The sequence below is a fragment of the Kryptolebias marmoratus genome, linkage group LG17 (assembly GCF_001649575.2).
Source record: "Kryptolebias marmoratus isolate JLee-2015 linkage group LG17, ASM164957v2, whole genome shotgun sequence".
NCBI lineage: Eukaryota > Metazoa > Chordata > Actinopteri > Cyprinodontiformes > Rivulidae > Kryptolebias > Kryptolebias marmoratus.
Window position 1 is genome coordinate 19047102 of NC_051446.1, and position 15976 is coordinate 19063077.

Sequence of the window (15976 nt, forward strand, 5' to 3'; positions counted from 1 at the left end):
CACTTAGTTACCAAGCTTGGTTAGAAAACGGTGGCTGCGAATCTAACCCAGGAGGTTCGATGCTCCAGCGAAGGTCTTGTCTCAACTGGAGGTTTAAGTACTGGCAGTCTTCATTATCCTGATCTGGATCACCTGTGAAAATAGGAACTAGAGGAGCCGCCCCAAGGTGGGGCTAAAACTCCAGATCCCTACAAATTCTTGTGCTCAGCAACAAAGGCTAACTACCATAAGCAATACAAGCTAATATTAATGCTTTTCACTGAGCCAACATGGTCACTAATAGTGGCTGGAAAGTACTGTGTGTGACTGGATTACTGAGATGCAAACTGACAGAAGTGAAAATAAAAAGTTTATTACTGACGCTATCATAACTTTATATGCTCGAGACAGCCTTGCTAGATTTTGAGGTCAGGACCGGTCAGGAAACTCCCAACGTTCCAAGTTTTCAACTTTGGAAAACAATCCAGTCGATTTTTTTTTAAATTTTTTTTCCAACTTGGAAAATTCCAGCTTCCAAGTACAAACAGAACGCACCAACATTGTCTTGGAGAAAGCCAATCTGACTTCATCTACAGGAACAAAACTATTTGTCATTGTGTGATCACACTTTTGGTAAAAAATTAAATAGTGAGCCTTCATCATCATCAGCATCATCATCAGTGAGTGTTACAGTTAGTCGTTGGGGCATTTTCTCACCTTCTTCACATAACTACATAAAGAAGCCATCAATAATTTAGTCATGTGTTATGTAATTGTTTTTTATGTCAAACTTCTGATTTTGCTATTAGCGGCTTAGTAAACAGCTTTTTTTTTCATTGAAAAGGATGTTTTTTTTCCAGTTTGAATCATGCATTGTTCTGTGACTTATCACTGAGAACAATGAGAAGATTGCTTCAGTTCAGTATAGAAGACAGGCCCTATAGGAATGTAAAGAATGTGGAGAAAATAGTCTCCATGACTTTGTAGCTCCCGACACTTTCACAGGAGATCTCAGGGTCTTGAGGAGCCCCCATCAAGCCTTAAAGCTTCGTGCTAAAAAGGGCTGAAGACTTAAAAGTGCCAGCACATCTCATCTGGGTACGACTGAACTTCTAGCGTTGAGGTATACATGTCAGAGCACACTGGAGAGGCGGTTACGACTTCAAACGGCGACCCTTCTCCGCAGACACGTCTTTTGAAGGGCGCAAAATCTGGAAACCATCTCTTCGTTCTTGTTCCAGTGCTTTTTCTGAAGATGATGTCAGATGTTGTCGTGTGTTGTTAATATTTCAAATCAAAAAGAGACGACTGCGGAGTCGTCGTGACAAAACATCCCTTCGGTTGCACCGTTTCTCCGAGGCTGTAACGAATGAACAAGCTGCTTTTTGTTCTTGTTGACTGGCATCTGAGGCATTTTCAGCTCAAGGCAGCTGAAATTCATACTTTGGGTGTGCTTTTGATGTCTCACCATTTGGGTTGTGAAAATATTACTTTAAGTCCTACTTGGAATTGAATAAGGTTTCAAAGCTGATATCCATTTCCCTTTTTCTTTTTAAGATGTTTCAATCACACAAGCATGCATGTTCAAGTTGAACAACATTCACCTTCCAACCCAAGGTCACAACCTTTTAATTACTTTTGCTAATTAAGTAGCTGAACCTAGGGAGCACAAGAGAGCCAGAGCGCAGACAGTAAACGGGTGTATGGCGGGAAGGGATTGGAATAAATAAGTGGAGCATTGTTTCTGTGAAGAGGCTGTGGAACCAAAGGTCAGGAAGTCGGGCCGTATTGTTCGCACGGCTCTGTTGGCCGGAGTCGTCTCCGTCTTTCTGCCTGTGCGGAGAAGCTACCATCAGACACCGAGTTTAAAAGCTCAAAGCGCAGCCGCCCAGAGACAGCCACATCTACTGTGTGTTTGTGGAAACAGTGGGAAGTGCGGGAAGTGGGCGTATGTCTTTACAGTTGCAGTTTAATCATGTTTGAATGGAGGGGAAAAGCCTGCTTCAATAATCGCTTCGGACAGGGGAACTTCTAATAATTGCAGGGATTACAGAAGGAATTCCTTGATTTATATTTGGTCTTAGAGTGAACAGAGATATTTTTAGCTTCAGTATGCTCGAAGACCCAGTGTGTAAAATATAATGTAATGCCATCTACAGACGAAAAACGCAAATATCAACCACTCCGCTTCACACCAAACACCAAATCCCTGCTGTAGGACCAGTGTTTGGTTGTGCTGTTGCTTGTTGACTGCACCCGACATGGGTAAACAGCTCCATTGTCAGGGTAATTCATCACATACTTGCTTGTGCGCTTTGCTTGTTACCAGAAGATTAAAGTCGAGTTTACAAATTCAGATGGGACAGTACTTCCGGACATCCAGGATGGAAACAATGAAGGAGATTAGTTTGAAATTTGAAAAAGACATCTGCAACTAATACTCTGAGCAAAAAACTGGTTACGTAAAGTAGTCATCGTTAATTTGCTGGGACGTAACTAAAAGTATATTCTTGGCCTCGAGTTTCTTCTGCAAAGGAGTTTAGAGGTAGAGCTGAAGCACAGCAGAGAGGGATGTGGGATGTACTGTATATTGCATTCCTTCAAATTGGTTAGCACGGTACTCCTTTTCTCAATCTAAGATGAGATAACCCGCTGCTTGACGACACCTAATGTTTTTTTTGCAAAAATATAAAATGGATGTTATGTTGTCTCAGATTTTGCCACATAAGTATCTTCCAAAAGATTAATCCTTAAATATACTACAAAATTCAGAACAAATGGTGATAATTCCAGAAAAAGTCTTAGGCTCGGGTGTAAAAGCATGTAAGCACAGCTTGAAACTAGGAAGTCTTCAACACTGACGAATTTCTGTGGCTCTGGTTCTTTTGTTTTTACTGCTGATAGTTGTCTTATCTGTCGGCTGTACGCTGTCTGTTGCTTTTGGCTCGAACATCTGCTGAGGACGACAAGCAAGATATAGAGAAAACCCTGGAATGTGGGGTAGACGGACTCCTTTTGATAAACTGCGTCTGTCATCTGCTCAAAGCCTAATGGACTCGGAGGCAAACCGTTGCCGAGCTGAACCTCTGTGTGCTTGCATGTTTTTAAATGACATTACGTTTCTGGAGATTTGAGATTTAAGTTTTTTTCCCCCTCCCCCATTTTTGCAGGTAATTGAGTTGAACGAAATGGACAAGTGGGCCTGTTTTATATTAAATGCAGCATGACATCTTTTTTTTTTTATTGTTTTTCTTTTGCTACAGACGCTGGAAACCTCCCTAACCTGCTTTCTCTGCTCATTAGGTTAGAAATATTTCACTGTTGCGTTTCTTGTTTGTCTGCCAGCCCACCTGCCTCTGCCATTCACTCATTGTGAAACACGATGCTGGTTTACAGCTGCATATGTCATCAGCACGACTGCAGCTTAGTCAGACTCTGGACTGAGAGTGCGTATTGGCAGCGTATCCTCCCCCCCAATAAAAGCAATGAAAGCTGTGGGAGAAATAGACGCTAAGAACTATAATGCCATAAATGTGTGTGTGTGGGGGGTATTATTCTGCTGGTTTAAAGGCTTTGAAAGCTCTCAAAAAAGTGGGTGTGATGGATGAAAAATCTGGAGTAGAAAACACAAAACCAATCATCTGCTCTTCAGCCTCCAGTTGTTTATATCCAAACATATTTATTTGTCATTAGTGCAGCCAGGAACTTAAGTGTGCACGATTTCCACTGTACGTGCTCAAAGAGTCAGTTTATGTTTCTGTAAGCAGAGCTTTTAGCCCCGATTCGTTTGGGAGGTATTGCTGCAGCTTTCACTGGTGAGGCAGGCCTGTCACGTCGCGTTTCCGAAATGGTAGTTTGGGCTTATTGTTGCGAGGCCGGTGGAAAACCTTTGTCGTCTTTCAGGCCTCCGCTGGAGACAGAAACGTGGACTTCGGCGGGCATTTCACAGCAAAAGCAGCTATGCGGTGACAAGTCCAGCTGGTGAATTTACATCTCTAGCCATGCCTTAAGCACATTACTGAGGAGATCTTCTCAAACTAAATATTTATTGTTTAAGAACTTAGAAATTAGTGGCAGAGAGAGGGGGGAAAAAACCCTCAAACATTAATTTTTATCTACAAAATGTCATTTTTATGATTATTTTTAATGCTTTATTCAAATCTATAATGAGAGCAGCATTCCCTGAAAGAACACATACCACCTGCTGGTTTCCATGCCTTCAAACAAAGTTGTTGTGTGATCTGTTAGCGCTTGGAGCACGTCTTAGAGATGACTCTCAGCCACTACCACACCAAGTTTGAGCTCAGTATCTGTAAAAAATCTGTCATAGATCAATTAGATGTGGCGTCCATCTTCAATTAGGTTGACTTCAAAAGTTATCAGTTGTAGACGTACATGCAGTGATTAATTTGAGTTTCGTTAAAATCCATCCAGTGGTTCATGAGAGACAGACAGAATATTTTAGAACATTTGTTTGTCACATTTAAAGCTGTTGGATAACGACCAAAATGGTGCTGTGGTTGAAGATTAGACCTGTTGATTCCTTTTTAATTTCTTTTTTATTATTTAGGACAAAATCGGTATAAACTGGTGATCCCAACTGACATGTTTTCTGCGATAATTTAAAAAAAGAAATCAAAGATATTTACTTTTAAAAGGGAAAAAAGCAATAAAACGTTAGAGGTATAACACCATAATCAGTAAATGTTGCTTGAGCAATTAATTTTTTCACTTCTGGCAAACAGTCGTCTCATTATATGAAAAGATAAATGAATAAAAACCTTTCTGTTAAATCATATTGCTCTAACATTATTATCAACTCATTAGTTGTAAAGGTCCAGTAAATAACAGATTCCCTTTGAGTCAGAAAGCGACTCGTGTGCCGTTAGAAGTGGAAAACAAAGGCGATGTAATGCTGGTAAAATGCAGGTCAGACGTTCGGTTCTTGTTTGCTTTGGTAACAGCCGGGTTGCTCTGTGATACTGCGGGGGTCTGATACAAATTAAACCAAGCGAGGGAGAGGGAGAGAGAGAGAGAGAGAGAGAGAGAGAGAGAGCACTCTGGGTTTGTTAGTGTTGAGTAATTGACCACATGGTATCCAGTGTTTTCCCTTCTTTTTTTTTTTTTCCTGACCAGGTTGACGGTCTCATGGGAGCGGAGGAGAAAGTGGATGACTGAGGGAGGAAGGAGGGCAGGGGGTTAGGGGGTTGGAGTGGTCCATTGTTTGTCTTGATGGTTTCCAGATGATGGCAGCCACCTCCTGGGCCTCTCTCATCAGCCTACAAGGATCTTGTCCAAACTTATCTGCTGCAGCTTTCAAATCTGGCCTTTCGTCATCACTCTCTGTCTCTCTCTCTCCGGCTTATGGCAGTTAGGTTCACGGTACATGTAAAAAATTTAAACAAATCAATTTGCCATTAATTTGTCAGTTTGGCTGGTTTTAGTGTCAAATTGCATAAATCTGTGCTCGAGCGTGAAGAATCTGCTTCGGGTTCATTTTTACTTTTATATTGCTTCAGTGTATTTTTGTTTTTCTATCATTTATCAATTTCTAGACTGGTCAATAAGTTTACACGCCCCGGACAATGAACCGAGACGATCTAATCTAATCTAATGTAACATTTTGTCTTTGCTTAGGATTCAATAACAGCTGCATGAATAGCTGTAACAGCGATTCAACATTCTTCAGATTATCACTCATCACAAAGAGCATTACCACCATCTACCGACCCATTTCTGTTCGGCGCTGACAGCAGTGGGTTCAGCTTTGGGATGTGCCATTTTGTGAAGAGCTGCCAGTTTGTTTGTTTTTTTAAAACCAGTCCGAGTCTCGTTTCAGCAGAAATCGGTATAAGAAGATCCAGATAAGATGCCAGCTTCGTGTCGGCGCGAAAGTCTTCGACGTGATTGGAAAACTTTACGAAAACTTCCAGTTGGTTGAGAAGGTATGCGACTGTGCACATTGATGAGCATTTGTTCGGAAATGTTGAGGACAGATTTGGTTTTCTTTGCTTAAAGCAAAAATAAAGACGGAAACAGAGATTCTTCCTTTTTAGTTGCAAAGTGCTCATAAAAGCAAACTTTATGTTGACGAAGTGGAGTAGTACCTTCTGATTATAATCATAATATCGTCTTAATTAAAAAAAAAACTAAAACTAAAATGTTGAAATAATGTCAGTTTTTAAGTTTAACAACTTGATGCTTTCAGCAGTAAACTGCAGGAGCCTTTTCACAGCCCCTACAACTATCTGAGCTCGGTTCCTCTTCTCTCTGCTGAAATTGTGGCCATTTTACTTTTATTCGACCCTTGCAGTTCCAACTTTAGTGTAAGAGCTTTTCTAGAGTGATCAAAACAATGTGAATGTGCTGATTGGTTCAGCTGAGTAATGCAATGTGAGAAAATGATACATTAAATTTATCGTAAATGGTAATGAAAGCGTTTAAGCACACAGTTTGTAATGTTAGCTAATAAAAATCTAAACCAAATCCAGATTAAAACATAAATATTAGTTAATTATAGCATATTGGACAGCTGATATGTCCCCTCTTTGTTCCTATCAGATCAGGAGGAAAGCCCTTGAAGCTTCTGGACCAAATTGAATCAAGAACATTTTAAGATCGTCTATGGAAGAGCCCTTAGAACCATTTAGTTTAAAATCCTCCACTTTAATGTGTGATGGAAAATATTTTTTTTATTATCGTAATTTAATGATTATACAGACAAAACTCCTAATATGTGATATAAAGGGTGTGATACAGTAAACACACAAGTTGCCTGGTAACAGAGTTCTCTGCCTGCGCTCAGTCCTTCCTGTCCTGTTCGAGCATCCCATAACTGTCGGGTCAAAAGTGAGGGTCTCATCTGCGTGGTATCTTTGATGAGACCGGTGGAAACTCGGGAGCGTGCGATGCCCCCTTCGACGTCCTGCGGGCTCCAGAATTTCGGGAACCGTTTTGTTTAGTTTGCTCTGAAGAGCGAAAGCTGTTTCCTCCCTCAGGAAGGCGGCGATCCGTGGGCTCGCCGCTGCAGGCGCCTGGGAAAGCGCGAGCGGCCCATCCGACGTGACCTCCCGAGGTGTCCCGCGGGGCGGCCGAGTGACGCGAGCGCACGGCCGACAAACGCCTCCCCGCGTGCTCAGAAATGTCCTGGAAATGACATGGACGTGGGCTTGAGCTGCGAAGTCTAAGCCACGCTCCTAATTTTGAACGTGCCCTGCTTTTTAGCCAAGATGTTTTTAATTTAAAACATTCTAGTCAAGATCTGTTTTTTTTTTCCTTCCATATTTTGGAACGAGTTTCGGATTTTGTCATGTTAAAAAAGTGCAGAGTTCATCTGGGTTTTATTTCCTCCCCTGCTCAGATCTTTATGCTCTGATTGGTGAGTTGGGGCCAGCTGGAGGGATGACTGAGAGCCCCAAGTATTTGTCCGATGGCAGAAGGGCCCCTCCTATTGGTCGCCCCGTGGGCTGAGGCCCCCTTCATGGTCCCCCGGGACCACAGCTGGAGGCAGGGAGTTCATTTCTAATGAGAAATATGAAACCCTTTTCTTTCCCCCCTCAACAAACAAATGACACCAAACAATATATTCCAATGTATTTGAATTTAGCTTAAATGTTTAAACTCACAGCTGATTTAGATCTGAGGGTTTTTCTTTATTCTTTTTTTGATAATCTAAGGCTCACTCAGCAATGTAAGGTTTAATCAGACCTCAAAGTATTTTTTTAACTTGTACAGAGAAACTATAAATAATTCTTTTTTTTTCTTTTTTTTCTTTCGGAAACAAAACTCAGCTCTCTTGACCACCAACAGGGTTGATATCACTTCCCCCTTGCAATCACACGGAGCTTTGAATTGGCTTCTGTCCAAAGAAACCAAACAGGCCGGTCGGTCCTCGGAGAAGTGCTCAGAGGCGAAGGCCAAAATGTTGACGGAGCTGTTGAGGATTTCATCTCTCAGCTGGGTTTCGCACAAGCTCAATAATGGCAAAAAACGGATTCTTTCAATGTATTGTCATTTATTTTTTATGTTTCAAGTCCCAGTCAGTGGGATCATTATCACACGCAGCCAAAAAGGCGAAGGTGGGCAGTAATGTTTTTGCAGATGTCTGTGTTCATGTCTGTCTGTTATCAACATTTCTCCTGACGAACTGGATGAATTTTAATGCAACTTGCAAAAAGTAATCGTTGGATGTACATCTACAGCTGATTAACTTTTGGAGTCAACCTGATTCAAGATGGCTGCCACAAACAACTGACCATAAAAACCCCTAAAATGGCTACAACTCGACCGGCTGTACAGATGTCGACATAGAATTTGGTTCCCCAACACATATTCTGAGTGCAAGAAGATTGCAGATGACCCTTGTTTAAAGTTTTGTCATCAACTATGTTGAGTTATATCTGTCTGTTAGCAAAATATCTCATGAACCACTGGATAGATTTTAATGAAACTTTCAGGGAATAATCATTGGATGTGCTTCTACAGATGATTAACTTTTGGAGTCAATCTGATTCAAAATGGCCACCACAGCCAACGGACCTTAGAAAACATAAAAACGGCTTTAATTCTGTCAGTTTTACAGCTATTGAGTTAAAGTTTGGTGCAGTAGCAGCTGAGCATCTTCCCTACCACGTAGTTTGAGCACGACTTTTTTTTTTCTTAAAACCTTTACATTAAATATTGGATACAACCCTGTTTTTTTTGCCAACATTTGGCAGTGACACTCCCAGAAAGTCATTACTGGCTGTATATCTACCTATTCCGAGTGCTAACAGATTATGCAAGGTATGGCATGAGATTGCTCATAAGGTTATATTCAAGGTTTGACAAAATGGCTACAACTCGTCGCTTCTCAACATAAGATCGTCTCCGTCTAAAACCGTGGCCTGAAAGACAACAGACAATATGCATTACTTCAGGGAATGCACAGGCCTTTCATTTAAAGTTATCAAACGATCCCCCAAGTTGACAAATCACCATTTATCAAACTTAATGGAAAAAATGAATTCCACATTAATCTACGACACAATCGATCCGTTTCAGGCGCGGCCCAAAGGTGAAGGCCTGACTCCGTATCAGGGGAAGAAGAGGTGCTTCGGGGAATACAAATGTCCGAAATGCAAGAGGAAGTGGATGAGCGGGAACTCCTGGGCCAACATGGGACAGGAGTGCATCAAGTGCCACATCAACGTTTACCCTCACAAACAGGTAGCCTCTGAGCTGACATTTATTTTGAAAAACGACCAGATTCTCTCCACTACATCCGTCTTTGACTCACTCTTGATGCGTGTCAGAACGCTCATCGAGGTCACGTGATCCGTTCCCGCTAAAAACAAACCCACAAGCAGCAAAACGAGTAAAAAACAAACGTCTCTGGAAGCCCTAGATGGGACTGTATGGTTACTGAGAAACAGGCTCAGGGCTCCCACTGACTCAGCGTTATGGCGAGCTGTATTCTTTCTGGTGTCTCTTATTTTGAAGGGCATGTTTCTACATCGCCATATTGACCAGAGAACATCAAGGGGAGGAGAGGCTGTTATTCATGATGATAACGCAGCTAACAAAGCTGTAAGGACACGTTGGATTTGCGTTTATTATGTTTTTAAAAAAACCCGGTCGTATCGTTTTATTTTGTTGTATTCTTCCGCCACACCTTTAAAGGCCGGCCCGTGAGAATACTGTCTGGTAGTGAACCGGTCCGTGGAGCTAACAAGGTTGTGCTTAGTAAGGCTCAGGTTAGCTCGATTTGTTTCCACACACTAAAAACAGATGATTTGTTAAAGTAAAAAACTTCCCTCTCTTTATTTTTGTTTCACAGTGGATCGATGACTTTAAGGCTAAAAAGGCCCATCAGTCTTCCATGAATCTGGCCAACAAAACAAGATGATCTTGGTCTGATTTTTGTTGTTTAATTGAGATTAAGCTTATTTAAACTCATCCGTGCACAAAGACGCTGTTAAAGTTGTCATCCAGGCACCATGAGAGCCCGCTCCCATAACTAAATTTGTTTTTGGTCGTAAAATTTGAATCCAAAACAACATCTGGGACACATTAAAACATAACTAGCTGTTTATAAATTTTTACGTCCGTCCATAAAACGTTAGCATCTTAATGGCCGACGTGCTGCGTTACACAAACTTTTCAGCGGCGCCAACGGCTGCGTCTGGGAGCGTGTGGCGTTAACTCTCGTTTTTTTTTTTCCCCCCCTGCTCGTTTGTGTCGCAGAGACCTTTGGAGAAACCGGACGGCCTAGACGTGTCGGACCAGAGCAAAGAGCATCCGCAGCATCTGTGTGAAAAATGCAAAGTCCTCGGCTACTACTGCCGCCGCGTGCAATAACACACCCCCCACCTGCCGCCATGTACGTATTCCTTCAAGGGTTTACGAAAAGGAACCGGTAACATCCTCAGTTCCTGAACACTTAAATGATCATTATGGATTGTGACGACTCTAACAACGTTATTCTTCTCTCAGAACTACAGGCACTTTCTGGGTTAGAAGTGTCGAGAGAACATCTGGGTGGAAACGAGGATGTCCTTAAAGCGTTTTTCTGTGAAATCTTCTCTCTGAACCAAGAACGGCACAGACTGTGAACTCAGAAACTTCTGGTTTTGTGTTCGTTTTCTCAACCTTCAACAAATCAGACAAAATTCTTTCTTTTCTCTTTTGTATGTTTGAGACATAACTGTAAATCTTATGTTTTGTTTCTGTATAAAATATGCAAGTTCCTTACTAAGAAAGTTATGCAGTATTCACACGTTTCTGTTGTGGGTCTGGAATATCAGTTCTGGCTGTACATTTACTTCCTGAATACATTTTGAAGCCATGTAGTCTTGTTGAATATTACACTTGGGGAAGGAGTTATTAGCCAAATAACAGCTAGTCTTTATATAATAAGTGTAACAATTTGTTGTGAACGCAGCTGACGGGTAGTTTTTAAAAGGCAACGTTTTAAAATACGGTTAAAACTTTTATTTTGACTACCAGTTAAAGTTTTATCTGGGCACAGGGTGGGAAAATAACTCACCAAGATGTCATTTATAAGTGGTGATATCATTTGAAGTTTAAAAAAAAAAAAAATCGGAAAGAAATCAGGAATCACAACGTATGAAGTGAAAAGCTGTATGTAGTTGTTGCTCAGTTATATTTTTACTGAAGTTATTAAATGGAAATAAAAAGTTTTCTTTATGCTTATAAATATGTGAAATCCCATATAATGTGCCTTAACTTGAATAACACTTGAGGAAGTTCTGTGTCGAGTATTCTTGCATTAAAATGCATTTAAAGATGTTTATCGTCTTTGTGTTTTCGTCTCACATTAACAAAGAGGGAGGTTTCTGCATTAACTCCTTCTGCTGTTCTTTAAACAAACTTCAGCTGAATGAATACATCCTTATATCATCATTAGATGACTGAGCAGATGGAGGGAGGGGAGGGGGGTGAAAACCCTGAACTCATTTGTCAGTCGGTGATAAAATATTCCCCAAAAACAGCAACTAGAGCTTTTCCTCAGTCAGCTTTATTTCAGTAAGTTTAGGACCAGATTCTCTGGGATGTTTGACATTCGAGTTAATAAACTCCACCTCGCATGCTTAGACACAATTACTTTATTTTTCAAATTAATGCCACCTTTCTCCTAAAACCCGTTAACTTACAGCTCGATAAATTCACGACGCTTTAGCCCCGACAGTCGCGTCGGCTCATTAGTACCTGAGGAAAACTCACAGCTTTTTGACACTGCAGTGTTCCAGTGATTATCTACTTTCACCGAAGCAAAGCAGCACTCTGCGCCTTGAAAACAAAGGACTCCTCTGTGAAGACTCCAGCAGATTGCGAGCGCGCGCCTACTGGAGCTCCCCGCAGTCTGTGATCGTGATCCTTTTGGAGGTTCTCCCAGACCGGGAGCCGTAGGACTCCACTTTCTTGACCACGTCCATTCCCTCCTTCACGCTGCCAAACACAACATGCCTGCCATCCAGCCTGGGTGAAGAAGAGATGTGTTTTAATATCGCTGTGTCAGACCGTCCGACTTCAGGGCCACCATGCTTTCATGTCAAAATATGCAATGCTCCCCTGTGAGGAAGGCAAGAAGTAATCCGTCTGAGGATTAAACAAACCATCAGTAATAAATTTGAAAGGCAGGAAATGATGCTAAGAGTAATATTGCTCAAAGCCCATGTAGTGTGGAGCTTACTGTGCTAACATTTGTTAAAATCTTTCCATGTTTGGGATGTTTATACTATTCACCGCTGCATTCATGACTTGTAGTAAATTGTAAATGTGACTGTTTTTGCAGAAATACAAATTTGGGAGAAAAATAGACATTTTATGTTAATAATCTTGTAGAAGGAAAGCAAATAATCCTTTGCTGAACCCACATTGTTGCAGGAAAAACAAAACCAGTAAAATCTGCAATAAAGCTGCAGAAATAAGATCAAACTACAAATTCTGAGCTATTGTTTACTGAATAACAACAAAAACAGAGTTTCTACTATGACTACAACAAATACTTATTTCCCACTGAATGGTAACTCCATATTTATATTTAATATACTCCCAAATAAAATGTAAAGCTGTATGAAAAGGCAGGGTGACAATGTATTTGCTACATTTACACAACTTTTGCTAATGTAATGCTTATTGAACATGATTTCCATATCCTTACAGGCTGATTAGTTTTAGACATTAACTAAAGCAAAACACTGCTGAAATAGGTTGGAAGCATCAACAGATTTAGTGATCTTTGCCTATACCTACCACTCTGTTTTAGTGGTGCAGATGAAGAACTGGGATCCGTTGGTGTTGGGTCCAGCATTGGCCATAGACAAGATGCCTAAAACAGGAGAGATTTAGATTCTGTTTGATCGAAAAGGCACGAAAACAGGGATGTAATGAGCTGGACTGAAGTGACGAGACTTGAGTCATATATTTATACAACAGAATACCGTTAAACAGCTACAGTTACAAAATTAGCTCGTTTTAATTGGAGGCCGATGATCACAAGCCCTAAAACACGTTCATATGTTTGTACAACTGCTGCCACCTAGTGGTAAAAAATTAGCATGACTGATTTAACAATTTAATCTTCACCTGAAACAGAAAACATGACCTTTAAAAGACTAAATACAGTATTCAGATCAAACTGCATGAAATCTATCTGGCTGTAATTTGATTTTAAAAATTACCTACATGAAATTTACAATAGTTGATAAATCTGGACGTTACAACCACACACATTAAAGCTTCAATGTATATCCATTATCCTGTAGAGTCACTTCTAATGTCTTAAAGCTACAACTTGATTTTGATACCAAAATAAAAGACGGTTTTGATTTTGGACACCGAAATAACTTTTCTGGTAAAAGCATTTTCTCCCTGTTTTTACCAAACAGGTTTGTCTGATTAATTCTCTGTCCGTTCGTGTTTAAAGCGAGACTTTTGATTTACCAGGTCCGACGTGCTTCAGTTTGAAGTTCTCGTCGGGAAACGTGCGTCCATAGATGGACTTCCCCCCAGTTCCGTTGTGATTCGTGAAGTCTCCACCCTGCAGCCACGCAGACACACACACACACATCCCCTGTAGCCCCACTGAAACAGCGAGCGTTAGGCTGAAAAAGAGAGAATAAAAACAACTTACCTGGCACATGAACTGAGGGATCACCCTGTGGAAAATGGAGCCCTTGAAACCGAAGCCGTGCTCTCCTGTGCACAGCGCTCGGAAGTTCTCTGCAGGAAAAATGACTCCTCATAATCACGGCCTGAGGGATCTCGCACGGAGTATCCAGCATTAAAAGTGGACGGCTTATTTCGTCACGGGGCTGCAGCAAATAGGAATCGTCAATACTTTGATATTAATCTTTAGGTCTTTCAACGTTACATCTAGAAAGGAGGCGCACGGAGCTACTGATGAGCAGTCAGGGGAAATAATAAAGTTTGTAAGGCTGTTAAATGCCCTTTATGAAGAGAGACGGGTTATCCAGTCTCCACTGTTTCTCCACCAGCTTCACTATGTTTTCTATTTGATCTCTTGTTTCGAGAGGTGGTATTTGTTTTTTAGTAAAAATCCTATAAAAATCACCTCTTTTGTCCCTTTTTGTAGCAGGGTAGACACCACTTCATGGCTGGAAATCTGGTATACTGACGTAGGCGGCGAAGCCGATCTCAACGGAGGAGAACTACACCTGCATGTTTTATCATGCTGCTGTTGTAGCCTAAGGTGTTTATTACTGCTGCCTGTCTGAAGCACATTTAACATGCAGAATGCTGGTGACAGCTACAGGAACACCATTTCAAATCAGACATGTTCATACAAGACAATAAATGCAAAGAATACATGATGTGAGAAGTGGATGCTATCATTATTACTTATTTTAAATAGTTCTGTTGTAATTGTTCTTTATTCCTGACAGATAGGAAGAGAAGCCATGGGACTAACTTCCTAGGAAATAGATTCATCACTAGTTTGCTGCAGTTCTTACCGACAGTATCATTACATCACTGTGAGTATTCAGGGTTTTTATTTTTAAATCCTAAGAGCTTCATTTTATTTTATTAGTCATCCTGAAGTTGGAGCTTTAAAGTATAATTTTGATGTTTAAATTGCTGTTTTTTGTTTTTTTTTTGCTTTGAGTTGAAGTAGACAGGTACAAATATTTTGTATTATGAGTTTTAGAGAAAAATTAGATTGGTTAATTCAAATAAAAATAGTCCATAAGGGCAACGCTAGCTCGTAGTTTATTCCTATTGGGGTTTCCAGTCAATGTCTGGAAGGTTGAGGACAATTTATACAAACAAAAACATAAACATTTTGTTTTTACCAACTTAGAAACTTCCCTGAATTTACCACTGGACTTATTTAATGTTAAAAAGTGAGTGCAGAACTTCAGATCCCTTCAGGTAGAGAACAAAATGACCAAAACTCAATCATGACCTCTGAATAGGTTACTGGTAAACGGGTTTTATTGTAGTTTACCTACACTAATATAAAACACACATATGTTAGCATTTTACTCCTGAATATAATGCAAATGAATCACTAGCAGTTGTCTCTAATCTCAGATGGAGCTGCTGGTTTTAGATGAATCTGATAAGAAAAAATAAATACTCACCTGAGGTTTTTGGAACAACATCAGCGTTGAGCTGCAAACAGAGACACAAACGTGCAAGGTTAAAATGATAACCTTGTATTATTTTTGCGGACTGAGTCTTCTGCAGCTGAATGCAGACACCGACAGGAACTACAAGTAAAAGCTGTGATGTTCTCACCTCGAAGGTAACTCTGCCGAGCGGCTCGCTGTCCGCAGCAATGTCGAAGTAAACACTCGGGTTCTTGTTGGCCGCTGCGGGGCCGCTGCTGTACAGGCGGGCGGCGGTAAACGCCACAGAACACAACTTTATCCTGTTCGACAAAATTAACATCTTTACACAGCTGCTTGGACTCGGACACTTGGCTCAGGTCAGCGAAAGTCACACGCGCTTGTGCACATACAGGAAGCACGGGAAGCTACATGCGGGACGCGCGATTTGGAAGCTCTCGCGAGATTATGACAACAAGGCGACAAAAACAGAAAGAATGGCAAAAAGTGATGAAAACTATCATTTAAATATGCCAGGGTCTGATATATACGAGTCATAATTACGTATTTTTAAAAAATATTAAAAACTTCAAGTAATTCCCTAGGTTTAATTTAATTTAGTGACATTTGAGATGTTGTGTAGAGCTTCTGGGATGTCCATTTTTCCAACAACAGCAAAAAAAAAAAAAAATTTTTTTTAAATGAAATATAAAGTGTTTTAGAACCATAAATAGTCACTACACCATTCTGTGCAGCTTTGAGTTATCTCTAATTTCTTTATGACTGTTGTTATGATATTTACTTTACAGAAAATTGGTCAATTCTGGTTGTTTGACGTGTGTTTGGAAGCAAAATATAAAGATCCAAATCAGTTCTAGTTAACAAAGTCCAAATAAAAACTTTGAAAGACCTTCAAAAGCCCT

At 40.6% G+C, this 15976-nt stretch overlaps 2 protein-coding genes across 2 annotated transcripts in view; one reads left to right on the plus strand and one right to left on the minus strand.

Moving 5' to 3' along the window:
- LOC108248892 (zinc finger CCHC domain-containing protein 24) overlaps positions 1-11268 on the plus strand; it is a 29841-nt gene extending 18573 nt beyond the window's left edge. Inside the window, exons 3-5 of the mRNA XM_017437939.3 lie at positions 9022-9186; positions 10204-10339; positions 10453-11268. Of these exons, the coding sequence (XP_017293428.1) occupies positions 9022-9186; positions 10204-10317 (279 nt within the window). The 3' untranslated portion in view covers positions 10318-10339; positions 10453-11268. The remainder of the gene's footprint in view (positions 1-9021; positions 9187-10203; positions 10340-10452) is intronic.
- A 207-nt stretch (positions 11269-11475) lies between these two features.
- On the minus strand, positions 11476-15505 carry ppifb (peptidylprolyl isomerase Fb). The gene is made up of 6 exons (XM_017437950.3): positions 15244-15505; positions 15087-15117; positions 13616-13704; positions 13426-13522; positions 12736-12811; positions 11476-11958 (listed from the first exon to the last, which is right to left on the minus strand). The coding sequence occupies exons 1-6, from the start codon at positions 15394-15396 to the stop codon at positions 11823-11825; spliced, it is 582 nt and encodes a 193-aa protein (XP_017293439.1). The 5' UTR covers positions 15397-15505; the 3' UTR covers positions 11476-11822.
- Positions 15506-15976: the final 471 nt, after the last annotated feature.

Excerpts from the sequence above, each read along its gene's own strand:
- ppifb (XM_017437950.3), bottom strand. The coding sequence starts at position 15,396 with ATGTTAATTTTGTCGAACAGGATAAAGTTGTGTTCTGTGGCGTTTACC. Across the intron at positions 15,118-15,243 it reads TCGGCAGAGTTACCTTCGAG|CTCAACGCTGATGTTGTTCC; the intron begins GTGAGAACATCA and ends CTCTGTTTGCAG. Across the intron at positions 13,705-15,086 it reads TGTTGTTCCAAAAACCTCAG|AGAACTTCCGAGCGCTGTGC; the intron begins GTGAGTATTTAT and ends TTTTTCCTGCAG.